Source organism: Physeter macrocephalus, chromosome 7, assembly GCF_002837175.3.
Source record: "Physeter macrocephalus isolate SW-GA chromosome 7, ASM283717v5, whole genome shotgun sequence".
NCBI lineage: Eukaryota > Metazoa > Chordata > Mammalia > Artiodactyla > Physeteridae > Physeter > Physeter macrocephalus.
The window spans coordinates 79,459,016-79,481,689 of record NC_041220.1 but is presented as its reverse complement, the minus strand read 5'-3'; the positions used below and the strand labels follow the sequence as shown (position 1 = coordinate 79,481,689).

Genomic DNA, 22,674 nt, shown 5'->3' with positions numbered 1-22,674 from the left:
CAAGACAGAGCGGTACAGTTCAGTTCTGAATAGGACTGTCCTGTTCATCTCACCAGATTGATCAGCCTTCTCATCGCATGTTCATGAGAGCAAACACATTCACAGGGATCGAATCCACCTTCTGCCATGATTACCCAGCTTGATTTAACTTGACTGTTTAAATCTAGGAGGAAGGAAAAAATATCATAAGACTACTATTCAGAGTTACTCTTTCTCTTGAACTATGAAGAATTCATGTATGTATAGATTCATAATAGTTTTCTTTAAGTATAGTTCATATTTATTAATGACTTAAATCTATGAATTTATTACTAATCTTATATGAATTATGAATCTATACAAATGACTGGCTACCACTTTACCATCAGACTGATTTCCTGTAAATGAAATGTCTTCAGATACTCTATACTGGCCCCATCTGTGAAGCTGATGATACTAGAGACCTACTCTGCTTAATTAACAAATCCTTTAACTTTGTTAGCCCCAGTACTGCTATGGACTGAATGTGTCCCCGCTAAAATTTATATGTTGAAGCCTTAATCCCCAAGGGGATGGTATTTGGAGGTAGGGCCTTTGGGAGGTAATGAGGTCATGAGAGTGGAGCCCTTATAAATGTGATTAGTGCCCTTAAAGAAGAGACTTATATATCTCTCTCTTCAACATGTGAAGATACAGCAAGAAGGCATCCATCTACAAAGTAGGAAGAGATTCCTCACCAGACACTGAATCTGCCAACACCTTGATCACAGGCCTCCCAGAATCCAGAACTGTGAGAAATAAATGTTCATTGTTTAAGCCAGAGGTCCCCAACCCCCGGGCTGCAGACGGCTATTGGTCCACACCCTGTTAGGAACCAGGCCGCATGGCAGGAGGTGAGTGGCCGGTGAGTGAGCTAAGCTTCATCTGCCACTCCCCATGGCTCACATTACCGCCTGAACCATCCCTCCCCACCCGCCGTGGAAAAATTATCTTCCGTGAAATTGGTCCCTGGTGCAAAAAGGTTGGGGACAGCTGGTTTAGGCCACTCAGTCTGTGCTATTTTACTGTAACAGCCTAAGCTGACTATGGCAACTTTGCAGCCTTTATCCTACCAAGAAAGCCCTCTGAAAGAAAAGAATGAGTTATCTAAAATGATACCAATGTGGGGGGCAGGAGGGGCATAAATTAACATGAATGAACATGATAAAAGCCAGGAAATAGCTGGGAAGATTTTGAAAAATAAGAGTAACAAGATGGAGTACTATAGATATTTAAGATGGAATAGGCAATCAATGGAACTCGTAAATTAACTTAAAAGACCTTCATTCATTCAAAAAATATTTAGCACCTGTGCTAGGCATTAACAATATAAAAGTGAGCAAAAACTGATACTGTTCTTACCCTAAGGGTGTTCACATTCTAATAATGGAGACAGATATTAATCTAAATATTTTAAAAATTATAAATGCAAACTTGTAAATGTAATAAAAGATAAATGGACAAAAGACTGGAAAAAACAACACATAGAATGAGAGAAAATATTTGCAAGTCATATATCTGACAATGACTTAATGTCCAGACTACAAAAAGAACCCCTCTAACTCAATAACAAAAGCAACTCAATTTAAAAATGGACAAAGGGGGCTTCCCTGGTGGTGCAGTGGTTGAGAATCTGCCTGCCAATGCAGGGGAAACGGGTTCAAGCCCTGGTCCAGGAAGATCCCACAAGCCACGGAGCAAGTAAGCCCGTGGGCTACAACTACTGAGCCTGTGCTCTAGAGCCTGCAAGCCACAACTACTGAGCCCGTATAACACAACTACTGAAGCCTGCGCACCTAGAGCCCGTGATCCACAACAAGAAGCCACCGCAATAAGAAGCTCGCGCACCGCATTGAAGAGTAGCCCCTGCTTGCCAAAGCTAGAGAAAACCCACGCGCAGCAACGAAGACACAATGCAGGGCTTCCCTGGTGGTGCAGTGGTTAAGAATCTGCCTGCCAATGCAGGGGACATGGGTTCAAGCCCTGTTCCAGGAAGATCCCACATACCGCGGAGCAACTAAGCCCGTGCGCTGCACTACTGAGCCTGCACTTTAGAGCCCACGAGCCCCAACTACTGAGCTCATGCACCACAACTACTGAAGTCTGCACACCTAGAGCCCGTGCTCTGCAACAAGAGAAGCCACCGCAATGAGAAGTCCGCACACTGCAAAGAACAGCAGTAGGCCCCACTCGCCGCAACTAGAGAAAGCCCGCGCACAGCCAACGAAGACCCAACACAGCCATAAATAAATAATTTAAAACAAAACAAAACAAAACACAATGAGATATCACTTCACACCTATTAGGGTGACTTTAATTTTTAAAAAGGAAATAAATAACGTGGAGAAATTAGAAACCTCCTAAATGGCCTTTCAGGAAAACATTTTGATGGGTCCTGAAGTTAAGCATAAGAATGATCAATGACCCAACAATTCCACTTCTAGGTATTTACCTCCAAAGATTTGAAAACAGGGACTCAAACAGATACTTGTATGCTAAGTGTTCATAACAGCATTATTTACAATAGCCAAAAAGTAGAAACTCACATGTCCATTAACTGATGAATGGATAAACAAAATGCAGTATATACATACAATGGAATATTATTCAGTCATAAAAATTAATGAAGTTCTGATACACAGATGAGCCTTAAAAACATTATGCTAAGTGAAATAAGCAGACACAAAAGGACTTCATATGATCCCACTTATATGAAATATCTAGAACAGGCAAATTCATATAGACAAAGTAGAACTGTGGCTGCCAGGACCTGGAGGAGAGCAGAATGGGGAGTTATTGCTTAACAAGTAATAACTTAAAAGAGTTTGGTGTGATAAAGTTTTAGAAACAGTGGAGATAGTTGTACAATGCTGTGAATGTAAAGCCACTAAATTACAGACTTTAAAAAATGGTTAGGGCTTCCCTGGTGGCGCAGTGGTTGCGCGTCCGCCTGCCGATGCAGGGGGGCCGGGTTCGCGCCCCGGTCTGGGAGGATCCCGCGTGCCACGGAGCGGCTGGGCCCGTGAGCCATGGCCGCTGGGCCTGCGCGTCCGGAGCCTGTGCTCCGCAGCGGGAGAGGCCGCAGCGGAGGGAGGCCCGCATACCACAAAAAAAAAAGAAAAAAAAAAAAAAAAGGTTAAAATGGTGAAATTTATGTATGTTTTATCACAATAAAAAAAAATCTTTGTGGTTGTCCAGGACTGAGGGGCTTGAGGAGAAATGTGGAGTGACTGCTAATTGGTACAGGCTTTCTTCTCGAGTGAAGAAAATGTTCTAAAATTGATTATGGTGATGGTCACACAACTCCATGAATGTACTAAAAACCACTGTACACTTTAAACGGTGCACTGTGTGGTATGTGAATATCTCAATAAAGCTGTTACTTAAAAAAAAAAAAGATAAAAGGTGCCTATAGAGTATATACAGGTTCTAAACTTATCTAGGGAGTTAGGAAGATTTTACTAAAGAAGTTAATGCTGAGTTGAAAGTGGAAGGATGCACTGGAATACAACAGGGTGAGGTGGAAGTGGAAGGTATGGCGATCTAGGGCTGGAGGCATTCTAGACACAAAGTGAAGAGCAGTGCAAGACCCTGTAGTGAGTAAGAGTATAACCTGATGAAGGAACTGAAAGAAAGCCGCAACATGCTGGAATTTAGATACCAATCCAGACAACAAGAAGAGTGGTCTGAAATGAGACCAGAGAGGTCAATGGGCCAGGCCACACAGAGCTTTCCAGGTGATGTTCAAGATTAGGGCTTCATCCAAAGATCAATGTGAAGTCCATAAGGTTTAATGCCTGTGTGTTTTTAAAAGATCACCTTGGCTGCACTATGGAAAACTGACAGTAAAGAAGCTAAAGTCAACATAGGGAGCCTAGTCAAAATGCTCCTTCAGTAGGTCAGTAATGATGACGTCCATTATAGAAATTTATAGGCTGAGGACAGCACATCAAATCACTGGGGGGGAAGACAAGTTATTCCATAAATGGTATTGGGGAAAGCTGACTCCTTACCCTCATTCCTTATACCAAAACAAATTCTAGATGTATGAGTGATTTTTTAAAATGAGGCCACACACAGAAAGAGTCAACTAGAGCAATGGATCAGAAAAGAATGCTGACAAACTGACCCCATGATTTTACCAGACTGTAGAATGTGTAAAGGTGCTGTTTTTAGTTATTTATTTTTAGAATATTTATAAAAGTTAATCTTCAAATATTTACTATTGTTATATCTATATACATATGTCTTACTTAGATTTATTTTTTATAACTTCTTTGAGATAAATCACATACTATACAGTTCAGACACTGAAAGTGTACTATTCAATATTTAGTATATTCACAGAACTGTGCAACCATCACAATTTTAGAACATTTCATCACTCCAAAACAAGACCTATATCCATTAGCAATCACTCCTCACTTCCCTCTCTTCCTCCCAGCCCTAGTAAACCACTAACCTGCTTTCTGTCTCCATGAATTTGCCTATTACAAACAATTCATATAAATGGAATCATTATATGTTCCTTTGTTATTTGAATCTTTTAAGCAAGAATTACTTATTTGTTATTTATGGACAAGAAAATTAAAGTCATTTATTCCAGAAAACAGGAACTTCAAAGGACTACTATGTTGTACATATGGCACAGGTGTAATAACCTGAAATATAGTTTTCAGTGAGAGATTACATATTCAAAGGTTTGATTTTATACATATTGTCACTCTGAAATATTTCCTAGTTTGCTGTCTGAAATTTCTTAGTAAAAATCAGAGCCAAAATCTTCAGCTGTGTTTCTAAAATGGTGCTATTTTAAACCATGGACTATTTAGAATTTAGAATATGATAAAGGTGCCATCTTAAACCATGAACTATTCAGAAATGGTGGAATAGTTGTCTATTTTTTAAAATTAAAGTATGATGCATACAAAAGGACTGGAAGAAAATACATCAAACTTAACGAGTGGGGGCTTCCCTGGTGGCACAGTGGTTGCGAGTCCGCCTGCCGATGCAGGGGACGCGGGTTTGTGCCGCGGTCCGGGAAGATCCCACATACCGCGAAGCGGCTGGGCCCGTGAGCCATGGCCGCTGGGCCTGCACGTCCAGAGCCTGTGCTCCGCGTAGGGAGAGGCCACAACAGTGAGAGGCCCGCGTACCGCACACACACACACACACAAAAAAAAAAAAAAAAAAAAGGGCCAGTAAGGAAAATGGTAAATAAATCTCTTAAGTCTAAGAGACAAAAGAGTTAAAATAGCCAAGAAAGTCTCTAAAAAATATTTAAAATAGGTAAAGACCAACGGAAAAGATAATTCCCAAAAGAGGTGCTACAGGGGCTTCCCTGGTGGCGCAGTGGTTGAAAGTCCGCCTGCCGATGCAGGGGACGCGGGTTCGTGCCCCGGTCCGGGAAGATCCCACATGCCGCGAAGCGGCTGGGCCCGTGAGCCATGGCCGCTGAGCTTGCGCGTCCGGAGCCTGTGCTCTGCGGCACGAGAGGCCACGGCAGTGAGAGGGGGAAAAAAAAAAAAAGAGGTGCTACAGCTAATTAATAAACATTTTAAAAGGTCACCCTAAGTAAATCAAATAAATGCAAATTAAAATGTAAACTTTTGGGGCTTCCCTGGTGGTCCAGTCCAGTGGTTAAGATTCCATGCTGCCCATGCAAGGGGCCCAGGTTCGATCCCTGGTCAGGGAACTAAGACACCATACCGCAACTAAGCCCACGAGCCACAACTACTATGCCCGTGTACTCCAGAGCCTGCGTGCCGCAACTAGAGAAGCCTGCTCACCACAACAAAGAGCCCGTGCTCCTCAGTGAAGACCCAGAGCAGCCAAAAATGAATAAATTCTTTTAAAAATTCACTTCTAAAAAAAAATGTAACCTTTCACCTAAAAGAAAAACACCAAAAAAGTACCATGAAAATTCAGTCATACATTGCTAGTCCTACAGTTAACATCTACAACCCTTCAGGGATTTGGCAATATGTATCAAGAACTATAAAAACATTCTTATTAATGATGTGTGTTATCTGTGGTTTGCTTTAAAATACTCCCACAGAGGGAGGGGAAAGCAGGAGGAGGGAAAGGGACAAATCTTCCTTATAGAATTCCAATTAATATTAGTAGATTTATCACCCTCTAGGAGGTGAAGCTTAACCCTCACTCACCCTTGAACGTGGACTAGACTTAGTGACTCACTTCTAAAGAATAGAATTCAGAAGAAGGTAACTTTATAGTAGAGAAACCTAGCAAACCCTATCTTAACCAAAAGATCAAGGTAAACATCATGTTAATATGTCATGTTGATATCACATACCCTTTGACATGATGTGATGACAAGGGCATTTCACCTCTGTGGTATTCTTCCCCAAAACCATAATACCAAATCTCATCATGAGAAAAATCAAATCCAAATTGAGGGGAATTCTACAAAATATCTAACCAATATGCTTCAAAACTGTCAAGGACATTAAAAAAACAAAACAACAACAACAAAAAAACAAGGAAAGCCTACAAAACAGAGGAGACAAAACAGACTACCACTACTTCCAGGTGATCCTAGGAAAGTCCTTATAAATGATAAAAAGAAATAGATTAGGACTTCCCTGGTGATCCAGTGGTTGAGAGTCTGCGCTTCCAATGCAGGGGGCACCAGTTTGGGGAACTAAGATCCCACATGCAGCACAGCACGCCAAAAAAAAAAAAAAAAAAAAGATCAGCACTGACATTTTACTTAAGTTAGTAATACTGGGTAATGTACTATTTTTGGTTTTTGGTTTTTGGTTTTAGCCATGCCGCATGGGATGCAGGATCGTAGTTCCCCAACCAGGGATCAAACCTGCGCCCTCTGCAGTGGAAGCGTGGAGTCTTAACCACTGGACCGCCAAGTCCTGGGTAAGGTACTATTAATTCCACAAACATTCATTGTTCTCCAGAAACTTTAGGGGATAGCCCACAAAGAAATTCTACCAAGAAGTTTATAAATTAATTTTGATTAGGGCAGAGTACTGTGTATTAGGCATTTCTGTTTTTCCACGCAAGCATTCAAAACAATAAAATGTCAGCTTATCCTCTACACATCTCAGATCCAATCCTCCCTAAAAAAACAAACAAAAAAAATCAAAAAAAGAGCAATCAGTTCTAAGAACCCAGAAATACTGCAGCTTGATTTTTCCTTTATTTTTCTCAAGGTTGAATTATAAAAATATGTACCCTTATTTAACCTCCCTACTCTTGCCAACCTCTCATTTCCTCTTGTCTTCAATAAGGGTTAGTTCCCTGCTCCAGCTTCCAAGAGCAATATAACTAAGAAATTCATATCCCTCATAAGAAATGAGTCAGAAACCCAGTACGCTCAACGTGAAATTCTTGTAGTTACGGGAAAAAAAGTATGTAAAATTACTGTGTGTCTAGAACTTAAACCTAGGGAAGAAGTATTCTACATTAAATTGATTATACTTGGTTCTGTTAAGGTTATCAAATGTTTTTTCTTCTTGTTTTCCTAATTTTCTATATTTTACTTTTTAAATCAAATCACATATTTACATATGGGTACATGAATTTGTACGCATATGTAAACATTTACATACACATATAAACAAAAGATTCTATCCAAAATAAATACTAAAGGTTGATGCCGAACTTCCTTGCATTAGTAACTCACAGATAAATTTTCTTCTATGGATGCTTGCAAATGGTTTAAAACCATAAGAATTTAGTATTAAAAAATAATTATATAACTGGTTGCCTCTCAAAGAGGGCCTAAGCATTTAGGGGACAGAAGTAGTAAAGAAACTTTTCACTGTATGCTGCTTTGTGTCTTCTGAATTACTCAAAAAATACTAACTTTTAAAAAGAATAACCTTAGGGCTTCCCTGGTGGCGCAGTGGTTGCGCGTCTGCCTGCCAATGCAGGGGAACCGGGTTCGCGCCCCGGTCTGGGAGGATCCCACATGCCGCGGAGCGGCTGGGCCCGTGAGCCATGGCCGCTGAGCCTGCGCGTCCGGAGCCTGTGCTCCGCAACGGGAGAGGCCGCAGCAGAGGGAGGCCCGCATACCACAAAAAAAAAAAAAAAAAAAAAAAAAAGAATAACCTTAGAGTAAGCGTCTTGTTCTTCCCGTACCAGTAGCATTAGCTCTAGGGACAAATAATTACATTTCAATTTTTCTCTTGAACTGAACATGCTAAATTATTTTAACCCTCTATTTGACCTTCCATCATCACTGAATTTCTTGGTTAGAATTAATATATTTTAAAAGGTATTCTAAGGCTTCCCTGGTGGCGCAGTGGTTGAGAGTCCGCCTGCCGATGCAGGGGATGAGGGTTCGTGCTCTGGTCTGGGAAGATTCCACATGCCGCGGAGCGGCTGGGCCCGTGAGCCATGGCCGCTGAGCCTGCGCGTCCGGAGCCTGTGCTCCGCAACGGGAGAGGCCACAACGGTGAGAGGCCCACGTACCGCAAAAAAAAAAAAAAAAAAAAAAAGGTATTCTAAACTCTCTGTAAGTGAATGTGTTACAAAATAAACCAAATCCCATTATCAGTGAGAAATGACCAAGTATATAAACAGACTATACAATGGATACTTCTAAAGTCAACGTTTGCCCTAAATCTGGGTAATCATTCTTTGTAAAATCAGTTTTCAATGTTTTACCTTTCCCTTCCTCTACTCATTCTCTGGTGGAAGCTTTAACAATTAAGAGAATCAAAATACTGAAACAACAGAGTATATATCACAAACTACTAATGTTGGTATAATGTTTTGGTAATGTTTGGTAAATTGAGTTTAAAATAAAAGCAAATGGGAATTCATTTTAAAATTCATTTAAAAAATACACATAAAACAAGGAAAATAAAAGAAAACAGATGAAGATGAGACTAGTTTTCTTTCAGGTTTTTTCCCAAGGCACATTCAGAATCAAAGACGTCTGGATACATACTATAGATGGAAGGCAGAAAAAAGAGGGTGGAGGGAGGAGAGAGGTAAGAGATAATATTACAACCCAGTAAATAGGAAATCAATTCTTTTTTCTAGAATTTTCTGAACATACCAACCATATATATATTTATATATCAAAACTTGAATTACAAATAAATGAGGACAGGATCAACATTTTAATAAATGGTCCCTATGAAAATCTGCTAGCAATTAAGAAGGAAAAAACACCCATCAGCGATTCCAGAAGACAATTTAGGTGAATATTTATTTGACCTCTAGTGGAAGAATTTCCTAAAGATACACACAATGAAAAATATCAACAAACTTACAACATAAAAATGTGTGCATAAAAAAATTCTCAAATATAATTAAAAGAGCCAAAGAATTTTTAAAAAAACCACATTCCATTAATACGACAAGCAAAGACATCTTAATAACATGGAGCATATACAAAAAGACTCTTAAAGTGGAGACTGCATTTGAGATCACAAGCTATAACTTTTATGGAAATGTGAATCCAGAAGTCAAAAAATGTTCATGTCCTGTGAATAATTCCACTTCTAAGGTTCTATCATTTAAAAAAAATCTGAGGGACTTCCCTGGCAGTCCAGTGGTTAAGACTCACACTTCCACTGCAGCGGGTGCAGGTTGGATCCCTGGTCAGGGAACTAAGATCCCGCATGCCATGTGGCACGACCAAAAATTTAAAAATTTTTAAAAATCTGAAATACAAAGATTTATGCACTAACATGGTTATCATAGCTTTATCATAGTGAAAAATTGGGACAATCTAAATTTCTGGCTAAAAGGAAATATTTAAATTATGACACATACTGTGAAGTATTATGCAGCCAAATGTTTCATTTTCCTCCATAATGACATGGGGAAATAAACACAACACAAAAGTATATTAAATAGGATATAAAAATAAGCAAAGCACATGCACATATTTAAATAGCACAAAAAAAAACCACACTCAAAAAAGTTGAAAGAAAACATACCAAAACTATCATTGGGTATCTCTGGGTGACAGGATTTTAGTTTTCATTTTGTATATTTTATCTTTCAATATCATATAATGATTATATATTAACTCTTGTAAATCAGGAAAAATGTTGGATGCAGCAAAACTAAGGAAAACTCAGATTTTTCAATAAATAGTGGTAAAAAGTAAATAGACAAAACTTTTAAGAGATGGCAGGGATACACTTACAGTTGAAGAAATTTAAGAGATTAACAATCAAATGCCACGTAGAGACCTTGTCTGAATGCTGATTCAAACTAACCTAGCAAAAGGACAATTATGAAACAACCAGGAACTTTGAACACTGACTGGATTAAATGTCATTTAGGAATTACTAATTTTTTTTTAACATAACTACAAAGTCAAATGACACATCTGAAAAGAGTCATTATCTCTGAGAGATCTCACTATGTATTTCCAGTTAAAAGAGATTTTATGCCTGGAATCCAGTTGAAAATCATCGTCCAAAGGGGGTGGTATGGATGAAATAAAACAGCCATAAGCTGAATAACTGTTGAAGCCAGTTTATGGGTACATACGGATGCATGATACTATTCTACCTTTCAGTACCAAAAATTTCAAACATACCTAAGTTCTTTAGAAATACATTTTTATAGACAAACAAAACAAAAACTCTTCTTCCTCCCCACGCAAACATAGGGCTCTTCTTGAGAAAGTAGGGATAACCAAACCTAACTCAAGGTCAGAGGATGAAAACTATCTTTCTACCGTAATTTTAAGAAGGTGATTTATGATAAAATCACTCTTCCAAATAGCCAAATCTTTACAGTGATCAAGAACAGTATCAAAACTCTTCCCATTTAAAAATTAAAAACAGGGACTTCCCTGGTGATGCAGTAGTTAGGACTTCGCCTTCCAGTGCAGGGGGTGGTGCGGGTTCGATCCCTGGTCGGGGAGCTACGATCCCACATGCCTCAGGGGAGAAAAACCAAAGCATAAAACAGAAGCAATATTGTAACAAAATTTAATAAAGACTTTAAAAATAGTCCACATCAAAAACAAAAATCTTAAAAAATAATAAAAAATAAAAACCCAGAGCAAGGGCAAAATACAGAGTAATAATTTAGAATGCATGCAATCTGTTTTTATAAGACAGAAAACAGAGATGCTAGTCAGTGAAATGGGGAACTCAGAAGAAGCATTCTATGCATTTTTATCTAAAAAGCGTCAGTGCTATTCATTAAAGCTCCAAAGTTATAAAACCAAGAAAGTGAAACATATGTGCCAGAAACTGCTGGAACTGCCCCCCAGACATTCAGGGAGACTACACTTGAGTTTGCTGTCTATTTTTAAACTTATTCCCAATTATATCAAAGGGGTAATTACTCACCTCTAAAAAATATATTTTTTCTATAAATAGCTTTCTGATCCCAAGTTTTTACCCAGTAGCCAATTAGAAAACTGATTAACCAAATGAGCAGAGCTATCCCAAAACTCTGGCTACCTTTCATATTAAACAGGGAGAACAAAATATTTGCCTATCAATTTCAGTAATACTATCATTACTGTACTATGTACTAACATGCTGTAATTAGTTGTTGGGATTACTTTTATCAAATGACTCAACATCTCAATGCAATAAGGTGTTCAAATTCACTCATATACAATACTTCTTTGTAACATATTCATTTGCTTTATTCTTTTTATCAGAAATGGATCTCAATCAAACATAGCCATAGCCTGTAGCTTTCTAACTACTTTCATATCTTAACAACAGCCCTTCTGACAAAGTCAAAGCAGGAAAATTATCCGTTTTTAAATGAGGAAAATAGGTTCAGATAAGCTAGCAATTTGACCATGATCACACATCCATCCAGTATGAGCCAGATCTTGGACAGAAAGCCACAATGTAAATTCCTGACCAAGACTCATTCCACATCTGTCACATATGACCAATCATGCTAGTTATACTTGTTTCACTCTTATAAACACAACTTTAGAGCAGTACAGAAATGAGATAACCATCAACTAACTTCCTAATACTTCTTATTAGTGACATACTTTTCTCTTAAACTACAATTGCATCTGATTCTCTGATGGGAAGAGGGCAAGGAAAGGATACAGACTCAAATTCAAATCAGTCAACTGTTATTTGTTAAAAACTGCTAAAGCTATGCCTGGGAAGTTAAAGTTATTTTAAAAATTTAAATGTTGAAATAAACCCCATTATGTACCTTAAATACCATAATTCTCTATGCTTAGGAGTTAAGACTTCTTGAATTCTATCATGACAAATTTTTATTTATTTATTTTATTTTTATTTATTTATGTTTTTAGCTGCTTTGGGTCTTTGTTGCTGCACGCAGGCTTTCTCTAGCTGCGGCAAACAGGGGCTACTCTTCATTGCAGTGCGCGCGCTTCTCGCTGCGGTGGCTTCTCTTGCTGTGGAGCACAGGCTCTAGGCACGCGGGCTTCAGTAGTTGCGGCGCGTGGGCTCAGTAGTTGTGGCTCGTGGGCTCTACAGTGCAGGCTCAGTAGTTGTGGCGCACGGGCTTAGTTGCTCCATGGCATGTGGGATCTTCCCGGACCAGGGCTCGAACCCGTGTCCCCTGCATTGGCAGGCGGATTCTTAACCACTGCGCCACCAGGGAAGTCCCTGTCATGACAAATTTTTAAAATTCACATTAATAGCCAAGCAATTACAGTTACAAATTCCTTATAATACTCCCAAATTGATCCAATAGGGTGACCCTATATTGTTTGTAAACAAAGAATGTTGCCTATCACTCCAGTTCTATAAGGATCAAATCATTAGCCACAACCATTGCTGACCTATAAGTACACACTGAAAGAATTTAGGATGAAGCATTCTGTGTTTTGGATTTATGGGCCCCTAGATAAGTCAAAAATGCACATCTAAGGAAGAATTCCAATGACCCCAGATTCTTGCATCTTCCCATGCACAGAAAAGCACTAAAATTGAGATATCTGATCCTTGTGACTAGCAGTAACCTTTCACTTGACTATATATGTATATGTATATATATATATATATATATATATACACATATATATATATAAACACATATATATATATAAACATATATATATGTATATACATATATATATATATAAAATCTGGGTCTTGTTTTTTTGATTTATTAGTGTGAAGAAATAACTACATACACACACACACACACACACACACACACACACCAGCTCTTCCCTTACCTCGTTGGAACGGCTCCTCAGAGCTACCTGAGAGGCTGTCTCCCATGCTATAGTCCTCAGTAAGACACTGAATAAACTAAACTCACAGCTCTTACGTTGTACATTTTTTTCAAGTCAACAGGCCCATCTAGAATTAGCTATTTACAAGAGAAAACTACAATAAAAACCACCTCTGAAAATCTTACCATAAAACATTTTTACAGGATAACAAAAAACTTATAGATACATCTTTCAGGGGGCATACTATTCCAAAGGAAGAGACTAGAGCAGGCTAGAAAGAATGACAACAAAATGTTCAGTTTTCATAGAATGGGAATGGGAACTTATAGAAGAAACAAGGTCAGTATGACCAGGAGGCCTGTGCAAGATATCACTGTATTGATAAGGTACAGATTAGAGGATGCTAAGTCTTTATTTATACTCAACAAACCAAAACTTTACAAGTGTTACTCTTAAAACTCTGGGGATGCACCAGTTCTCATCCACTCATTTAAAGAGGAAAGAACTGAGGCCCAGAGAGTGTCAGTGACTTACCCAAAGTCACGCAGTAGAGGTGGGCTTCAAACCCATGTCTTCTCTCATTTCTCCTTTCCTGAAAAGGCTGTATCTAACAAGTCCCCAGGGGACTAGGTAACTAGCAGAAGAGTTCAGAGGAGGATACAGAAGAAATAAAAGGCATGCCCCCACTCCAAGAGCTTGCAATCAAGTTAATTATTAATTATAATTCATTCATATAATAATGTAATCACACACCAGTACATAATTAATGACCAAAATAAATGTCACAGACAAATGACTTCTGTGATAATCTCTCTGGAGAAAGATCAAAAGGAGAACTACTTAACTAACTTAACTTCTATCCCATTTTTATTAAAAGCTGAACTCTTAAAAAAAAAAAAAAAAAAGCTGAACTCTTCAAGATTATTTAGAATTTCCTTACCTCAATTCCTTGATGTCTCTGCAGAACAGGACTCTGTTAAAGGTCCACCCCAGGGCTGCCACCACTTTTCTGGAATTCCCCATTAATGTGACCCTATTTTCTTACATCTTAGACATTACCTTTACTTTCCTCTGCGACCCTTTTTTCCCTTACCTGTATTTGATTGTATTCTAGGAATCACCTTAGGCAACACTTGCTAAAAACAGCATGGGATAGCAGAAAGAATATATCTCAGATAAATGACTTAAGTTACGGCACCACAGAGAAATGGATAAATTAGCCTGTGACTTCAGATTATCTATAAAACAAGAGTGATAATTGAAACTATTATTTTAAAGGGCTGTTCATCAAGTGAGAATTTGTAAGAGTGCTTTATAAACTGTAAAATGCTCTGAGCCAATAACTCTTAAGCCCTTAGATTTGAAATGTACCTTCAACCTTCAGCCCAAGTTCTCTGTATACTGCTTTGGGGTGTTTGTATTCTCCTGGGGCTCAGCTATCACTCTTCTGCATAAAAGTGAAAGGGAAGAAAGAAGTCTTCTGTTCTGAACCTTGGTCCCTCACCTACAAATTTCCTGTCCTTCCTTAGCTGTTATTTGCTCTTAAACAATCTCATAGATTCTCTCAAGATCCAGGGGTAAAATTTATTATAAATGGTCAAACAAAGGAAAACTTTCCAACTGAATCATTTTTGTTTATATTCAATATTTTAACCCAAAGTTTCATCTTCTAAAAGTATTTTCTGAAATTTCTACTCGAGTACTACTTAGTCATATTCTTTTTTTTTTTGTGGTACGCGGGCCTCTTACTGTTGTGGCCTCTCCCGTTGCAGAGCACAGGCTCCGGACGCGCAGGCTCAGCGGCCATGGCTCACGGGCCCAGCCGCTCCGCGGCATGTGAGATCTTCCCGGACCGGGGCACGAACCCGTGTCCCCTGCATCGGCAGGCCGACTCTCAACCACTGCGCCACCCCGGAAGCCCCTACTTAGTCATATTCTGAATAAAAATTTTTAAACTCAGGAAAAAAGGCTGTGTTTCATAAGTCAGAAACAGAAAAATTCAACAGATGATATAAAAATTCCATATTCTGTGACCCCAAGTCATAGTGGACATAAATTACTTACAAATGTTAAAAACCAGCTTTCAATAGCTGTATTACAAAATACTAGTATGTTCTGAAATTCTGAGGTATATCACAAGTGATGTTACAAATCTGTGAATGATTTACACCATTCAAATAAGCTAGAGCAGAATCAAGACTTTTTCTCAGTATCACTCCCATTCACTTCCTTGCCTATATGATTTTTGGAAGCAGAGAGGAGTTATGGCTACTGCTCTCCCAACTCAGGTAACTCACAGCTTCTCTCACCCATGCTATAGCCTAGATGACACATCTGCACGTAGATGCACGTCAATACCATTCATGATGACAGGAAAAACGCTTAGAACCTCTGTGATAAAGAAAGCAATGTTATTAAAAAAAAATGAAACTTGAGTAAGCACCACAGGAAAAAAAGTCTTCTAAATTTCAAGCAAGTCAGTTTCTTCTACATTACCTTTGCCCAGTGTACAAAGCAACCAAATACATACTATTTGAAAAAATTACTATTTTTTAAAAGTGTAAGCTAAAACAAGATAGCAACCAGAACACTGTCCTCTAAGTCTTCGTTTACGAAGTAGATGCTTACTATATCCCTAACTTGATTTGAAGCATCTTTATTAGCTGTTAAAATTTGAAAGTGCTGCACCTGTAATACTTGTCAATGAGTGCAGTCAAGCAAAACCCAGCTTTATTCTGTATTTTTACAAAACTGAGACTCACATCTGTTCTTTAACCTAAATTTAAAAAAGGAAATGAAAATTCAATATGAAAATAAGCAACAAGAAGGTAACTTTCTTCAAAACAAAAGCAATGAAGTTTAAAATGTTATAAACAAAATATAAGCCCTACTACACACCTAAAAATTGGTTTTAGTATAGAAAAATATACACTTTTCCAAGGAGTTAAACATTTTTTTTAATTTTGAAAGCAATCACATTTTAAAATTCAAATACAGAAAGTTGAAGAAAAAAAAAAAAAGCAAAAGTAAAAGGTACTCTCTTCTCCTCAGAGGCAACCTCTATTAAAAACTCTCATGTAAATTTTCTCGGACTGCAAGTATACGTATGCTATATATACTTGCTGAACTATGATTGAATCACATTTCAAATCATTTAAATGTCATAATTATGACTTTTTAAATAATTAGACTGGTTGGTTGACTATTTAAAGCCATCGTTCACCACAACATTATTTATAATGGTGAAAACTGGAAACTACATTCATGTCCAACATAAAATGAAAACTTCAAGTAAACCAGTTTATTCAAAACATCTTATAAAATGCAGCCAGTTAAAATCAAGTTTAGAAATTTTCTAAGGCCACAGTAAAGAGCTCACTATGTTAACCCCCTCCACAACCCCCGAAAAAGAATACAAGCTTATGTATTACATCTCATTTGTACCAAAGATGAATTTTAAAAGACTGGAAGGAAATACATGTACAGAGATGACTTCTGAATGACTGGATTATAGCTTTTGTTGCTGACTTTATATATTACTATCCTTTGCAGCTTTTCAGTAACAAGTATGTCTTATGTTTAAAAAAAAAAAAAAAAAAAAAGAGGGACTACTAGAAATGCATATCCAATTTAGGTTTAAATAGAACAAAACTATTCATGATCGTAGTTCTATTAGCATATTCTGACAGCCAGAATAAGTAGGTTTACTTGTTATAACTTCCATGATTCTGTAAGACAAAAAGACTGGTCAACACTGTTGTAATATAAAGTATATGAATTTTGGGTCAAAGAAAATTGGGTTTGAATCCCAACAGTTCCAGTGGCTTTTCCTTGAGCAACTTACCTAACCAGAGCCTGTTTCCTCCAGTGTAAATTGGGGTAACAATATCTGACTTGGAAGGCCGATGTGTAAGCTAAACATAAAGTATGTAAAGAAAGTAAAGAGGCTGGCATATATACTCCATGAATAGTAAATGCCATTGTTATTGATATTCAGACAGGTAACTTTTTTTAAATTTCAGACTCAAATAATTTTCAGCCCTCTTTTAAAATGCCTTTGAAGTGCCCAAGCTTTTCTTTACCTACGTTAGGATCTACTGAGATATGCCCAACCATTTCAGATGATTAGCACTTTTTGTATGGGCCAAAATATGAATATGCACATAAACACACACCAAAAGAATACCTTTACTCACAAGCCTGTAGTAGTATTTGTCTAAGGAGTTTTACAATCTTAAAAAAATCCTAGGGCTTCCCTGGTGGCGCAGTGGTCGAGAATCCGCCTGCCAATGCAGGGGACACGGGTTCGAGCCCTAGTCTGGGAAGATCCCACATGCCGTGGAGCAACTAGGCCCGTGAGTCACAACTACTGAGCCTGCGCATCTGGAGCCTGTGCTCCGCAACAAGAGAGGCCGTGACAGTGAGAGGCCCGCGCACCACGATGAAGAGTGGCCCCCGCTCGCCACAACTAGAGAAAGCCCTCGCACAGAAACGAAGACCCAACACAGCCAAAAATAAATAAATTAATTAATTTTTAAAAAAATCCTAATATAAGCCACAATGTAACAGTCGGGAGTCTAATTTTTTTCAAAGTCTTTACAACTCGTATACTAATATATCACTATTAATTATCAATTTAGACAATTTAGTCTTTTATTGAAGTTATTGTTCTAAGTCTTATTACATTATATGGGAAAAGATTATTACAAATACTGTACTTCCTTTTAGCATTGTACTGCTTTTTACAGATACAGGTAAAGTTGCGATTTTTCTTCATTTATTTATTCCATCAGCAAGGCTACAAATTGCTTAATTGGTTCTCCCTGACCTCATGGGCCTCCCAATCGAATAGGCCAGAGAGCCACAGACAATTTACTGATAATATGGAAGGTGAAGTGATGGGAGCCACAAAGGGCTCTTTACAGAGTCCTGAGGTGGATTAGGATAGAGCTCTGCTAAAGGTCATGTATGACCTGAGCTTCGACAGATAAACATAGTTAGTCAGGCTTCAAGACTAGGAAGAGAGTAAAGACAACTGGTATTTCTCTGGATTAACAGCTCCAAATTAATGTATCAATCAATTCAAATTTTTCTTTTTTTTACTCATTTGGAAAGAGGTCTTGCAGTGAGAAATCTATTCAGTTTATGATGATCCAATGGCTGTCCAAATATTAAAACACCCAAATCAATTTTTAAAATGTAGGAAGAATTCAAATGACTATACCAGCAGGTAAAAAGTGATAGATGGATTTCTGGTGTGTGGAATGCAAGGTAATGCATAGGAAGGAGAAAATACTCCAAATTTACTTTAAACCTGGTAGGCTCTGAAAATTCAATACAACAAAGCAAGAAGACCTTTGCAGAATGTTTCTTGAGGTCATCTACCAGCTATGCAACCTCAGGCAAAAAGATCAACAGAACAATGGACTTCATTAAGGACACGACTGGAAACAGGACAGAAAACATTACTTTGGCCTTAACAAAAACATGGCCTATCAGAACCAAAGTACTGTGTACAGTTCTAAACACTGTAGTTTCAGAGGCAGTAGGGTACAGTGATTAAGAAAACACACATGGGATCAAATCCAACTTTCTGCTACTTACTATGTCTCAGTTCTTTCATTTGTAAAGTGGGAGCTGGAATGCCTACATCTGAATTGCTCTACAGTTAAATGAAAAACATGCTAAGAGTTTTTAGCATAGTACCTGACACAGCGTGTTCCCCAAAATGACAGCTATCATTACTACTATAAAGCAAGAAGAAATCTCCCAGAGAAAAGCCATTAAAATATTAACACATTCTCAAACTTTGACACGCATTCAAATCACCTAAAAGGCTTGTTGAAAATTCAGATACCTGGGACCAATTCCTCCCAGGGGTTAATTCTATAGGTCTAAAGTAGAATGTGACTGTTCTCTGGCCCAAACATCAAGAACTATTGAAGTTGGAGAATCAAGGTACAGCCTTACAAAAAGAAGCTGAAAATTAGGGTTTTTCCATAGAAAGAACTGGTTTAAAATAGTACGTTCAAGAGTGATACAGATGTGTTCAGGTTTATTCATTCAACCAACATGCGTTGAGCACCTACTTTGCAGTGAAAAGGACAGACAAGGTCCCCATCTTCCCAGAGTTTAACTTCTAGTATAGGAGACAGAATACAAAAAATAAGGAAATTCCAGACAGTGATGGAATAAAGAAAATAAGAGAGAACGGTGAGATAATTGTGGGGGCAATCTCCGTGAAGGGACAACAGCTGAACTGAGATCTGAATGACATGATGGAATCAGCCATGGGAAGATCTGGGAAAAGATCGAAGCCACAGGGTACAGCAAGTGCAAACGCCCTGAGGCAAGAACAAGCCTGGCAAGTTCCTGGGACAATGCTAGTGCCGCTGGATGTAGGAAGAAACTGACATGACCAGGCTCCTGGGAACTCATCTAGGCATTCCGATACAAGATAAGAGAGGAAGGTAGTGCCAAAACATGTACTGCCTGGCAAACCTTGGTAAAGAGTTTGGATTTCATTCTGAATGTGATGAGAGGCTTTTCAACAAAGGCGTGACACAATCTGATTTACATTTTAAAGGATCCCTTAGGCTGTGGCAAGGGGACAGCCAAAGTGGAAGCAGGGAGACCAGGAGGTTGCTGCAGTAGGCCAGGTGAGAGATGGTTAGCTGGCAAAGGTGGTAGCAGCAGGGATGGGAAGAAGTGGACAAATCTAGACTATATATTGAACACTGTAACTTAAGGCAAATTTAGCTAAGTTTATGACTAACAGACCCCAATACATTATTAGCATGTTTAGGATACTTTGTAGTATGTACTTAACCTTTGACGTTGAGGTGAAGAGGAAACTTTCTTCTCTTTTGGCACCACTGATAAAGCACTGGACTAAATGGGCACACATCCAAGACTCAATGTTAATAAAGAATATTAAGTGTGTAAAGTAGAGAAAAATCTTTTAGGATCTTACTCCCAGAAGCCTGGACAGCGGGTCAGTATTTGGAGTATATAGCAGCTATGGAATAGAACTAAACCTTTACCTGAATCAGATCACTAAATGAACAAAAACTTTTTAAACTTCCATATTGTCATCTCAGGCTATTCTGTGCCTGCTCTCTCAAGAGTTAAACAAGCAAAGCCTTGTCACACAGTGCATATTAATTCCATAAATCTTACAATATCATAAGAGATTTGAAAGGAAATCTTTTAGAACCACGATTTTAATTATTATGGTGTGGCAAACATACAGTGAATATTTCCTAAAAGTTAAGGTCTACAAGTCCCTATCTGCAAAAATTTAAACTCTGTTACTCAAAAATGAAGTACTACTATGTGGAAAAGTAGGTTACAGAAAAGCATATGCAGTATGATACCATTTTTGTATAAAATACATAACTGCAAAAACGTTTGGAAGGATATAAAACCACTGCTGACATTCTAGTGATCTCTGGATGGCAAGAATATTGATGACTTATTTTCTTTTTTTTTGCTTATCTGCTTTAATCAACATTTTCTCCAATTATCACAAATTATTTCATATAAACAAAAATACTCAGTTATAGGTTAGCATAAAAGGTAAAAAAAAAAGAACTTCAAGAAAACATAATTTCGTTTGTGTGTAAATCAGCAGGATTCCAACTGTGGTGTTAAGAAAAAAAGATCCCAGTTGCACACATGGAAGAAGAAATTTGTTAGGAAGAGGTCCATGTTATGCCACGTTATGCCACACAAGGACATACTCTTCAAGGAAGTAGTCTAAATTCCTAAGACCTGGATTTGATAAGTGACAATCAATTTCGCACATAGCTCCGTTTTTCTTTCCTGCCGTTTGCTAAAGAAACACCTCAATTAATGAGTTCTCTGGAGTAAAAAATTCTTTTTTTAAAACTAAGGACAAAAGGGAGGTTTGGTCTTCCGGTCTCGTTCGTGCGGTGGAAAAGTGCGGAGAGCGGCAGGGCTCGAAGCAGGTTACACTAGATGTGTAACACTAGATGACTGCGTGGCCGGTCATCTAATGGGAAGGGAACACAAGCCTGCAAGCACCACAGACTGGGCAGCGAGAACGCCTCCTAAGGGTTTCGAGACTACGTCTGAAAGGTCTTACGCCATCCAAGTTATTCTACGTACAGCTGCCAATGGTTTCTAACAGTAACACAAAAACTGGAAGATCTCTTTAAACACAGGTATTACGTGCAGGGAGCTCATCCGACTTTATAAAAAGCCAAGACATTCTCTTAAGGCCACATCTTCGATTTTGCAAACTAGGACAACTGAAAACATCCTACTGATTCTCTACGGCTAACAAACATCATCTTGGCTAAAAAAACACACAGAAACAGCCACTTTGGAAAACTGGCTTTAAATGGCAACATGAGACTTCAGGTACTCTGGTAACCAGTTTATCGCACTTTATCTGTTCCAATAAAGGGTGCTACCTCTTTACTGTCGGCTCTGGTTCCACTCACTGAACAAATAGAAAAATGGAATCCTTCAAATTCACAGCACAGTAAGGGCTAAAAGCTCCCGCTTTCTGGACGGCAGCTTTCTAGTCTCATTAATCACAACAAAGGACGTATCCTAGTGACTTCATCAAATCCGGCAAAGGCTGAGGAACAGAGGTAAATGATATAGTGTGAATTTCAAGGTTTGTGGGGTTTTCCTTCCAGCTACGACTCTCTCTTCTTTTTACTCCATTATACGCCTCCACCCGAGTTTACTGCTTGCCCTAAAAATGAAACCATCCCTGGCTACCGTCCACTTCCCTGCCAAGTCCCGACTCTGGTTTCCTGCAGAGAAAGCCAAATTTCAGGCTCTCCGCCTCGCTCTTCGCCGGGGGACGCAGGCTCGGCAGCAGCGGGCTTCTCCAGGTGCAGAGTTGCCAGCCCAGCCGGGGACTCACCGAGCCCGAGAAGCAGCCCCGCTCTGCCACAGCCGTCGCAGTCCGCCAGAGCCTGAGGAGCCACCAGGAAAAACCGGGGTGAGGGGAAGGTGGGCCGGCAAACGGCGGTGGGAGAAGGGGCAGACACTCACCCGCCCAGACAACAACCGATAGGGCGGGGAAGATGGGGGCCGGGACCAAGCCTCGGCAGAAAGACTGCCTGAAGCTTCCGGAACGCTGCAGCTGCTCCGGTTGTCGCTGCCGCCGCCGCCGCTCCTGACCGCTGCTTCCTCCCCTCCTCTGTTTTGATTCGACTGACCACGTCACTCTTAGCCACAAGACCCGGATCTGCCTGCTTCCGCGGGCGGCGGCGCAACAGATTGCAGCGGCCCGAGACCCCCCAGCAGCCGGCCTGCCGAGCATGCGCGCGCCCTGCGCCTGCCCAGTAGGTCCGGGTAGGCGGGGCGGGCGTGAGCGTCACGCGGTTCGTGCGGGCGTGCAGCGCGGGGGTTGTAGTTCCGGGTGGGAGGGGTGGAGACGAGCGCTCTGAGGTGGAGAGGGAAGGCCACGTGTCTGTTGAAGTGGCCTGTGTGTCCTCTGTGTCGTCTGTCGTGGACAACGTCCT

General features: G+C 39.4%; 1 protein-coding gene across 2 annotated transcripts in view; it reads right to left on the bottom strand.

Annotated features, from left to right (window-relative positions):
* The window catches only part of SMIM14 (small integral membrane protein 14), a 65,162-nt gene extending 42,710 nt beyond the window's left edge, over positions 1–22,452 (bottom strand). The window contains exons 1-2 of one of the 2 annotated variants that reach the window (XM_007113879.4): positions 22,202–22,452; positions 54–163 (exon numbers count right to left, since the gene is read on the bottom strand). In XM_007113879.4, the coding sequence (XP_007113941.1) occupies positions 54–128 (75 nt within the window). In that variant the 5' untranslated portion in view covers positions 129–163; positions 22,202–22,452. Of the gene's footprint in view, positions 1–53; positions 164–22,070; positions 22,176–22,201 lie in introns of those variants that run through there. The other variant, XM_007113880.3, reaches the window with a different exon arrangement.
* Positions 22,453–22,674: the final 222 nt, after the last annotated feature.